The 11542-nt window shown below is 44.5% G+C and overlaps 1 protein-coding gene across 1 annotated transcript in view; it reads left to right on the top strand.

Annotated features, from left to right (window-relative positions):
- The window catches only part of LOC122551917 (leucine-rich repeat flightless-interacting protein 2-like), a 100825-nt gene that overhangs the window by 73544 nt on the left and 15739 nt on the right, over positions 1 to 11542 (top strand). Inside the window, exons 10-14 of the mRNA XM_043694486.1 lie at positions 860 to 916; positions 1693 to 1773; positions 6033 to 6089; positions 6928 to 7005; positions 8401 to 8436. Coding sequence (XP_043550421.1) covers positions 860 to 916; positions 1693 to 1773; positions 6033 to 6089; positions 6928 to 7005; positions 8401 to 8436 — 309 coding nt within the window. The remainder of the gene's footprint in view (positions 1 to 859; positions 917 to 1692; positions 1774 to 6032; positions 6090 to 6927; positions 7006 to 8400; positions 8437 to 11542) is intronic.

The following is an 11542-nucleotide window of genomic DNA, read 5'->3' as shown; positions in this document are numbered from 1 at the left end:
ACCTTCATCTCCTCCCCCACTCACCCATTGTACTCTATGCTACTCCCTCCCCACCCCCACCCTCCCCTAGCTTATCTCTCCACGCTTCAGGCTCACTGCCTTTATTCCTGATGAAGGGCTTTTGCTTCTCGTCGATTTCGCTGCTCGTTGGATGCTGCCTGAACTGCTGTGCTCTTCCAGCACCACTGATCCAGAATCTGGTTTCCAGCATCTGCAGTCATTGTTTTTAATTCAACTCATCTTCCCACTCCACCGAGGACATGCAGGTCCTGGATCTCCTCCACCGTCACTCCCTTAACACCTGACACCAGGAGGAGGAACGCCTCATATTCTGCCTCTGAACCCTCCAACCCCATGGCATCAATGTGGATTTCACCAGTTTCCTCATTTCCCCTCCCCCCACATTATCTCATCAAAGTTTCACCTGCACTTGCACACGTCATTTATTGTATCTGTTGCACCCGTCCTCATGACCTGTCCCACCTGTCCATCTTCCTTCCCATCTATCCGCTCCACCCACCCCTACGACCTATCACCATTACCCACACCTCTATCCACCTATCGCATTCTCCGCTAACTCCCCCAGCCTCACCCCACCGCCCTCATTAATGTCTCTGTCCCTGAGGCTCCCAGCCTCATTGGTGATGAAGGGCTTTTGCCCGATACGTCGAATTTTCCTGCTCCTCGGATGCTGCCTGACACACTGTGCTTTTCCAGCACCACACTCTTGACTCTAATCTCCAGCATTTGCAGTCCTCACTTTTGCCAAGACAAGATAAGGCCAAACAAGGCCAAGTCAATGCAACATTCTGCCCTGTGCCTCAATTGATCTTTATGGACACTTCATCTCTCCTGACAGGCAAATGGCTTTGATGAGCTGTCATGCGGATCTGGGCCTAGTAAACAGTCCAGTAGGGTTAGTACGGCCTATTTATGCGTGATTCAATACAGTATTCTGTTGGTCATATGGTCACTGAGTGCTGCAGCTTGAACTGTGTGGTGTGTTTTGTTATATTTCTCCCACTTGCTGGGATCACACTGAGCTCTCGGTGCAGAGACGACAGTTTGAGATCAGCAAAGCAATGGCGCGGGAAGTCGACAGCGAATTGTGTGTTTTCATTCTCCCGCCAGGTTCATTGTGTGGGGAACAATTGGGTTCTTCATACAAATCCTCTTCTGATTTACATGAAAACAACTTGCGTTGCTGTGTTCCATCAGTTCCATTAGCACTTTCACTGTCATTGCCTTCTCCTGGCCACCTCCTACCTTTTCACGATTACCTTCCCACACCCCGGCCATTACCTATTATCTCCTCCGGTTCTCCAGCAAGCCCCTCCCTCCTACACTCCTCATTGCTCTCAAAGTCCCCATTGCTCCCACTCTCCTTGAGCCCCTCTCAGCCCCTGCGTTCCCCTTACCCTCACAACTCCCTACCTTGGCAGCTCACATTCCTGTCTCCCCCCTCGAAGAGCCCAGTCCCTGTACCCCTCCTGCAGTCTCTATCCCTTTCATTCTCTTTCCCTCGTATTTGCCTCCATTCTCTCAAGCACACCCCATTCTCTCCTCCCTCGAAGCTTTCCTGTACTCATCTCCCACCTACCCAATCTTGCACATTATTTATTTTGTCCTTCTCCCTCACTGTGCTCCTTTCACTCCATTTGCTAAAGTCCAGGTGTGTTTCTCTTTTCTCAGGGAAGCTGCTACTCTGACCTCCCTCTGTACAGCACTGGACCCAGCTCCAAGTCCCATACGGCATCGCAGAATGGAACTCGGGTCTGTTTCTCTGCTGCCATTTCTTTATTTTGTCGTGCGAGTTTTTGTCAGGATTCATACCTATCTCTGTATGTCTATGTGTCCTAGTGTTTATCATTATGTGTATGTTGTTATGACTGTTTCTCTCTAAGTTTTCATTTGGTCTTTGTTTCCTTCCCTGAATGGAGCCCAGATATACATGCCTATGGCAATGCATATTAATGGACAAATTATCAGTAGGCCACTTGGCCTCTTGACATTGCTGTGGCACTTAATAAAATTGTGACTGATCTGATTATTCCATATTTCCACCTAACACTGATAAACCTTTCGCCTCCTTATTTATCCATCTCCACTGTCTACTGCTTCCCTGCCTTTTGAAGAGGAGTGTTCCAAAGACTCAAACCTCTGCAAAAAGAACTGCCCTCATCCTCATCTTAAATGGCAACTCCTAAGTCCTAGTAACTCCATAGTTCTAGAATCTCACATGAGAGGAAACATTCTCTCCGCATCCATCCTGTCAAGGTGATTCAGGGTCTCATGTGTTTCAATCAAATTATGTCTTTGTCATAGAGTCAGCACAGCAACTGACCCCTTGGTCCAACTAGTCCATGCCAAACATGCCAAACTAAACGAGTCCCACCTGCCTTCTCCTGGCCCCTTATCCCTCCAAAGCTTTCCTAATCAAGACTTATCCAAGTGTCTTGTAACTGTGCCCGCATACACCATTTCCTCAGGAGGTGCGTTCCACATAGAAACCACCTCTGTGTAAAAATATTTGACTTGTGTCTTTTTAAACCTCTCTCTTCTCATCTTAAAAAAAAATGCTCCCTAAGTCTTGAAATCTGCCATCCTAGGGAAAAGACACCTATCATTAACTCTATTTATAGGCATTATGATTTTATGAACTTCTACACCTCCTATGCTCCAGTGAAAAATGTCCCAGCCTTACTTTAGAACTCGAGCCTTCCATACCCAGCCACATCCTGGTAAATCTCTTCTGAACTCTCTCGCTTAATAATATCCTTCCTATAACAGGGTGACTAGAACTGGACACAGTACTCTAGAAGAGGACTCATCACTGTTCTGTACAACCTCAACATGACTTCCCAACTCCTGAATTCAAAGAACTGAGCAATGAAGGCAAGCAGGCTAAATTCCTTTTTTAACCACCCTGTCTATATGCAACATAAACTTCAAAGAATTATTTAGCTGAACCCCTAGGTTCCTCTGTTCTCCAACACTACCCAGGGCCCTACCATTATTTGTATCAAATTCTGCCCCTGTTCGTTATACCAAAATGCAATACGTCACATATGTCTAAATTGAACACACATGCCATTTTCAGCCCATTGACCCATTTGATCAAGAATCCCTTTGTAATCTTAGAAGACTATCTTGGTGTTGTCTGCAAATTACAGCCTGACCAAATTTTCATCAAAAGAAAATCCTTCCATTCTAGGTCGACCAGCAAATCTCTTCTGAACTGCTTCCAATGCATTTACATCCTTCCTTAAACAAGGAAATCAATACAGTACATGTACTCTAGCTGTAGCTCTGTAGAACTGACACATCACCTGCTGACTTTGTATTCAATTCCCTTCACAATAAACGATAATTTTCTAATAGCTTTCTCAATCATTTATTGAATCTGCACAATAAACTTTCACCCATCATGCACCAGAGCACTCAGATTCTTCTGCCTTTTGGGGCTCTGAAATCTCCAATCATTTAATTAATACTTTTTTATTTTACCCACCAAACTGACAATTTGGCATTTTCTCATATTTCTGTCCAATTTCCACATCATAGTCCACCTATCTAAATCCCCTTAATTCCTCTTAACATTTTGATTAATTCATTCAGAAGATGTGGCTGTTTTTTCTCATCTCTAATTATCCTCGAGAAGATGGCGGTAAGCAGCAGATAAAGTCCATTTGGTGTAAGTACACCTCCAAGCCTACGCTCCTATATATTTCTGTCACTTGGATAATCTACGCTAGGCACATTAAACACCGGACAAGTACCAGCATTGGTGCCTTTGCAAAATACTCCAACTCTGGTAGCATGAAAAGTGGTCCACTAGCAATGTCCTCTCCCTAGGCAGTGTGCTCAGAGGCATTAATCATTCAGACCCAGATCCTCAGTATGCTTGACACCAAACTGCTTCGCTCACAGCAGGAAATTCCAATGAGGACAGAGAAAGTGCTTCAGGACTGTCCTCAAAGCATCCCTGAAATGGCCAAACATTCTTGCTGACTCATGAGTGAACCTGGCCTATGCCCACCTAAAATGGAGAAAGTTCATTCAGGTAGGCACTGAATATACTGAGAGCCATCATTGGGAAACACAGAAGTGAGATCAAGATGTTAGAGATATGCCCAAACCTCTGGATAATTCTTCTGCCTGACCCTTCAAACACAACCTGCCCACATCTGGCAGTCTGTAGAATGTGCACTGGCGTTAATGAACAAATCAGAACTCCCAGAATCAGAGTGGAAGCAAGTCACGCAATCCATCTCAAGAAAGTGCCTGGGAAGAAGAGTCATATGAGACACTGAGAATGGAATAACTGAGCAATCAAAACAGTCCCTTTACATTAGTCAGTCACAATGTACGCAGAAACCTACCCATGGTAGAGAATCTTGGGAAGCATAGGTACAAAATTACTTTTGCTTACCATATGCCTTACAAGCCAAATGTCAGATTTCAAATTACCTGCACTCCTATATCCGGAAAGAAAGGGAACTGCATTTGCGTTTGCATGATACATGACAATGATACAATGACAATTTGAATGACACTGACAAACTGACACAGACAGCTGCTGGATGTATTAAGGTGTTTAAACCACATCTTGGTACTGCCTCAAGGGGAAAAAAGGGCATAGAGAAACGGTGGGAAGCTTGGTGTAAAAGAGGGATTGCAAAGGCTTATGAAAGGCTGGAGTCAGACCCTCCCAGAGCTGATCACAGACTCTTGTTACAATTAAAAAATGGGTTTATTTATGTAAAAGTATGTTTAAGTCACTTGGCCCTTCAAGCCCTATTCCATCAGTCAGTTATGATTGCAGCTGATTTGTATCCTCATTTTTCTCAACTTTGGTCCTTAGCCCTTCAGAGCTATACCCTATTAAAACTGAGCTATTTCCATTTTGAAAGCGCCAATTGTTCTCCAGGATCACAACTTTTGAGGGCAGCTCTGATTTTCACTATACTTTCTGTTAAGAAGTGCTTCCTGATTTTGTCCTTGTAAATATCCTTGCTTGAATTCTAAAATTATTTCCCTAATTTTAAAACTTCCCCTGTGGAGGAAATAGATATTACAGATTTATTCGATCACATCATTTCAATATTTTAAATACCTTAATCAGCTCTTGGCTTATTCTTTTGTAATCATATACAAAGGAGTTCAGTCAATGATATAGTCAGTTGCTTAACCCTCTCAACAACATGGTAATGCTATGAATCTGCACTGCATGACCTTTCTGAGGTACAGAACTAAACATAGCACTCCGGATTGAATCTGATCAATATGATCCATGGAAGTGTTAACATTCACCCTTTTTATTCTAAACATGTGTTTTATCAGTCCTTCTGAGTATTTTAGTTTCTTTACAGTTCCTAGCTTCTCATCATTTAGAAAATATTGTGATTGGCAATACATCCACAAGCATCCACTTCCTCCCAACACTGACATGCAGTAGCAGCAGTGCAAACGATCTACAAGATGCACTGTAGAAATTCACCAAGGCTCCTTAGGCACCATTATGTCCATTTAAAAGGACAAGGATAGCAGATACATGGGAACACCACCATCTGCAAGTTCCCCTCCAGGCCACTCACCATCCTGATTTGGAAATATATCACTGTTCCTTCACTGTCCCTGGATCAAACTCCCAGGATTCCTTCCTTAGGGGCATTGTGGGACTGCAGCTGTTCAGAAGGCAAGTCACCACAACTTTGTCAAAGACAACTATGGATGGGCAATGAATATTAACTAGCTAGCGATGCTCACATCCCATAATTGAATAAAAAGAATTAATTTTTCTTGGTCCAAACAGTTGATGACTCATCTCCTTGCATTTGTTGACTGTCATGGACATTGTGAACTGATCTGTATACACTATATCCCTGCCTCTGTCTTGAGTCTTTCTCTCTGATCAGATTCTGCCTGGTTACAATACTGCCCATTATTCAACAATGTCTTTGATGTGCCAGGTTAGCCCCGTGTGCTGGTGCTTGGCTTTATCTCTCTTCTCTCTCATTTCATTCTTCCAGGTATCTGCCTACGATGGGAGTTGCAGCCGCCGGTACAGTAGCTCCAGCTCTCATGCAGTAAGGCCCAGTCTCTGTCTCACCCTCTGCCAGTCCCCTCTCACAGTCACTGTCCCTTGCAAACTCAGTTCCTAACATGATGTCAGTATATTCCTAAAGCCAGGCTGGTTAATCTGCACAGCAGAGAGCTGGCAGAAACCCAGTTCCGACTTGAGAGTTTGCTTCATTGGTATATGTCAACCTGATCCCCACCCCTCACCAGTTTGAGTGCAAAGCATTTCAAACAACCAATACTGGACAGTCATCAATACAGCAGGAGCTTTGCTTCAAATTCTGCCTGTGTCCTCATCCCTCCCTATCTCTGTAACCTTGTCCAGTCATCCAGTCGTCTGACAGCTGTGTGCTCAGGCAATTCTCGTAGATCCTAGATTTTAATCACTCCATCACTGATGGCTGTGTTTTCAGCTGCTTGATCCCTCAGTTATTGATTTCTCTCCCAAAACCTCTCTGCCAACAAAGGTTTTGTAAATGGTTATTGAAGAGGCTGGGGGCTCTGGTTGGGAACAGGTCAGAATTGTTTGTGTTTGGGTATCCAGGACCACTAAACCCAAGTGTTCTAACACACAGCTCACCTGATTGTCCTGCTGAGGTTAGGCCAACCCCAAACTGGGGCCTGAGAGAGCAGCAGGTTTATGGTGAAGGGGGTTGAGGAAGTGATGGCTCCAAGACACTGCCTTATGAAGCTCCCTTCATTAAAGCAACAATAATTGAACGACGTTGCATGCTGTATACTCAATAACATATTATTATCTTTTACTGAACTGTAATAAGCTGTTTCTAAACACTGCCAGTCTAATGTACACTTTCTCTATCTCTCTTCCTTTCTTTGCTCATCAAGCTTTCAGAACATAACTGCTTTCTTGGCTCTGGCTCCCGCACATCATCTCGTGCGAGCTCAGCTCGTGCCAGTCCAGTGGTGAGGAATTCATAACTTGTTCTGTACATGTTTGCAAAACAAACAATTCTGATTTTTCATTCTTCTGCTTGTCACTTTTTCCCTCTCCTTCCTCTTACTCCCCTTTCATTTCCCCATGAGACCTTCCTCACCCCTTTTCCATCCACCTCTTCCTCTCCCTCTCATTCTTCTTTTTCCCTACAGTACAGTACTGGTGGAAATGAGACTGTCACTATATAACATGGGTACAGTGTTGGTAGTGACAGGTACACTATTTAATAGTGGGGTACAATACTGATGGTATGGGTCTATATAATATTGAGCTATAACACTGATAAAGATAGGTTTAACACTGTATAACACTGGTACAGTATTGGTGGAAATGAGACTGTCACCATATAACATGGGCACAGTATTGGTGGGGACAGGTCGTACACTGTCCAACAGTGGGGTATAGTACTGATGGTATGGGCCTGTCACTCAATAATATTGAGATATAATACTGATAAATATAGGTTTAACACTGTATAATACGTGTACAGTACTGGTGGGTTCAGGGCTGTGCAATCAAACATGGATGGCGTACTGATGGGTACAGGTCAGTAATATATAATTGTAATATATAACTGTATAATCTCAGCGGGGGGGGGGGGGTGGAGATTTACCAGTTTGTCACTGCACATCACAGATACACTGGATGGGTTTGGTACTGTATAAAATGGGCGCAGTGCTGGTGGGATCAGGTCTCTCCTGAGATAACACTGAGGTAGTGTACTGGTGGAAACATGTCTGTCAATGTATAATACTGGTCCAGTATGTTGGGCACAAGGGCAGTACAGGTGGGGACGGGTCTGATCTTGAATAATACTGGGGTACAGGACAGATTAGTATGGGTCTGTCATTGTATAACAATAGGATTCAAAACTGCTGGGTACAGATCTGTTACTTATATACAGTATTGGTTGAGACAGAAAGCCATGTATAACAATGGGGTACAGTACTGATGGGGGCAGGTGTCTCACTGTATACCACAGAAATACAGTATTGTTGAATACAGGTCTGTCACATGTATATGAGATGAGCATGGATTATGTTGAATTTGGTGCAGCTTATTTATTTGTTTTGAAAGCATTATGTTCCTTAGTGTCAGTGACCACATTCCGTATGAATTCAGAGTTATATTTGCAGTGTTTTGTACTTCTGACAGTCTCACAGTACTGAGGTCTGTTCTATTGGATAGTGATCGACACTGGTTTATTTTCTCATGGCAACTAATTCTAACTGGTTGATGTCAACCACTAACTACTGACTCTCGCTGGATACAATTCCAAGTGCACTGATCCTTGTTGGGTTATCCATGGAGACTTGGCATATGAGGAAGGAATACTACTTTCTCTTTCTCTATTTCCTTTATAGGTGGAAGAAAGGCTGGAGAAGGATTTTACAGAGAAGGTAAGAATCTCCCCATAAGTAACTAACAAAGTAAAGATTACTCTTGTGTGCCTGCCATCTCCTAGATATTAGAAGCATTCACTTACAATCAGAGTCTCCCCACAGATCACTTGCAATTCCAGGTGTTGGGATTGGTAGGCTGCTTGATAACACTGGAATACTCCGGACAGCTGGATGACAAGTTATCTGTTATGCTTTCCCTCGGGTGCTGGGTCTGAACTCTCATGCGCATTCAGCCCATCGCATCCATATTGTGAATGCGATGGGCTGCAGATCAGGCTCCTTCACCGCCGCTCCCTCACCACCAGATGGCTGGAGGAATAACGCCTCATCTTCCGCCTCGGAACACTTCAACCCCAGGGCATCAATGTGGACTTCAACAGTTTCCTCATTTCCTCTTCCCCCACCTCACCCTAGTTCCAAACTTCCAGCTCAGCACTTTCCCCATGACTTGTCCGGACTTGTACTACCTGCCTATCTCCTTTTCCACCTATCCACTCCATCCTCTCCTCCCTGACCTGTCACCTTCATCCCCTCCCCCGCTCACCCATTGTACTCTATGCTACTTTCTCCCCACCCCCACCCTCCTCTAGCTTATCTCTCCACACTTCAGGCTCACTGCCTTTATTCCTGATGACGGGCTTTTGCCCAAAACGTCGATTTCGCTGCACCTTAGATGCTGCCTGAACTGCTGTGCTCTTTCAGCACCACTAATCCAGAATCAGAATGTAGAAGGGCTTATGCCCGAAACGTCGATTCTCCTGTTCCTTTGATGCTGCCTGACCTGCTGCGCTTTTCCAGTAACACATTTTTAAACTCTGATCTCAAGCATCTGCAGTCCTCACTTTCTCCTCAGAACGTAGATAGGCTGACTAGAGGGGAGGCCACATTGGATTTGGTGCTTGGCAACGAAGCAGGTCGGGCATCAGATCTCTTGGTAAGAGAGTATTTTGGTGATAGTGATGACAACTCCCTAACCTATACTATAATCATGGAGAGGTATAGGAGCAGACGGAATTGGAAAGTATTTAGTTGGGGGTAGGGGAATTACAATGCTATTAGGCAGGAACTGTGGAGCATAAATTAGGTACGGATATTCTCAGGGAAATGCATGCCAGAAATGTGGGGGTTGTTTGGGGAGCACTTGCTGTGAGTGCTGGATAGGTTTGTCCCACTGAGGCAAGGAAGGAATGTAGGGTGAAGGAACCTTGGGTGACAAGAGATGTGGAATATCTAGTCAAGATGGAAGAAGGAAGATTACTTAAGATTGAGGAAACAAGGATCAGACAAGACTCTAGAGGGTTACAAGGGAGCCAGGAATGAACTGAAGAAGGACTGAGGAGAACTAGACCGGGGCATGAAAATGCCTCGGCGGGTAGGATTAAGGAAAATCCCAAGGCATTCTACACTTACGTGAGGAACAAGGGGATGGCCAGAGTGAGGCTAGGGCCAATCAGGATTAGTGGAGGGAACTTGTGTCTGGAGTCGGAGGAGGTAGGGGAGGTTAAGAAGGAGGATTTGCTAGAAATTTTGAAATATGTGAGGACAGATAAGTCCCCTGGGCCAGACGGGATATACAAAGATTGCTGCGCCTTTGGCAATGATCTTTGTGTCCTCACTGTCGACTGGAATAGTACCAGATGATTGGAGGGTGACAAATGTTTTTCCCTTGTTCAAGAAAGGGAATAGGGACAACCCTGGGAATTACAGACCAGTCAGTCTTATGTCACTAGTGGGCACATTATTGGAGAGGATTCTGAGAGACAGGATTTATGATTATTTGGAAAAGCGTAGCTTGATAGCATGGCTTTGCAAAGGGTAGATCATGCCTCTCAACCCTAATTGAACTCTTTGAGGATGTGACAAAACACATTGATGTAGCTGGAGCAGTTGATGTGGTATATGTGGATTTTACCAAGGCATTTGATTAAGGTTCCCCATGGTAGGCTCATTCAGAAAGTAAGGAGGTATGGGATACAGGGAAATTTGGCTGTCTGGATACAGAAATGGCTGGCCCATAGAAGACAGAGAGCGGTAGCAGCTGGAAAATATTTAGCCTGGAGTTCGGTGACCAGCGGTGTTCCGCAGGTATCTGTTCTGGGACCTCTTCTCTTTGTGATTTTTATAAATGACTTGGATGAAGAAGCGGAAGGGTGGGTTAGTAAGTTTGCTGATGACACAAAGGTTGGTGGAGTTGTGGATAGTGTGGAGGGCTGTTGTAGGTTGCAACGGGACATTGACAGTATACAGAACTGGGCTGAGAAGTGGCAGATGGAGTTCAACCTGGAAAAATATGAAGTGATTCACTTTGGAAGGTCGAATTTGAATGCAGAATACAGGGTTAAAAGCAGGATTCTTGGCAGTATGGAAGAATAGAGGGATCTTGGGGTTCACATCCCTAGATCCCTCAAAGTTGTCACCCAAGTTGATAGAGTTGTTAAGAAGGCGTATGGTGTGTTGGCTTTCATTAGCAGGGGGGATTGAGTTTAAGAGCCATGAAGTTATGCTGCTGCTGTATAATGCCCTGGTTATACTATACTTGGAATATTGTGTTCAGTTCTGGTCGCTATATTATAGGAAGGATGTGGAAATGTTTGAGAGGGTGCAGTGGAGATTTACCAGAATGCTGCCTGGACTGGAGGGCATGTCTTGTGAAGAAAGGTTGAGGGAGCTAGGGCTTTTATCATTGGAGCAAAGAAAGAAGTGAGGTGACTTGTTAGAGGTGTACAAGTTGATAAGAGGCATAGCTAGAGTGGATAGCCAGAGACTTTTTCCCAGGGTGGAGATGGCAATAGACAATAGACAATAGGTGCAGGAGTAGGCCATTCTGCCCTTCGAGCCTGCACCACCATTCAATATGATCATGGCTGATCATCCTTAATCAGTATCCTGTTCCTGCCTTATCTCCATAACCCTTGATTCCACAATCCTTGAGAGCTCTATCCAACTCTTTCTTAAATGAATCCAGAGACTGGGCCTCCACTGCCCTCTGGGGCAGAGCATTCCACACAGCCACCACTCTCTGGGTGAAGAAGTTTCTCCTCATCTCTGTCCTAAATGGTCTATCCCGTATTTTTAAGCTGTGTCCTCTGGCTCGGCACTCACC

The sequence above is a fragment of the Chiloscyllium plagiosum genome, chromosome 7, assembly GCF_004010195.1.
Source record: "Chiloscyllium plagiosum isolate BGI_BamShark_2017 chromosome 7, ASM401019v2, whole genome shotgun sequence".
NCBI classification, from domain to species: Eukaryota; Metazoa; Chordata; class Chondrichthyes; order Orectolobiformes; family Hemiscylliidae; genus Chiloscyllium; species Chiloscyllium plagiosum.
Note: the sequence above shows the minus strand (reverse complement) of the source record. Positions and strands in the feature narration are given on the sequence as shown.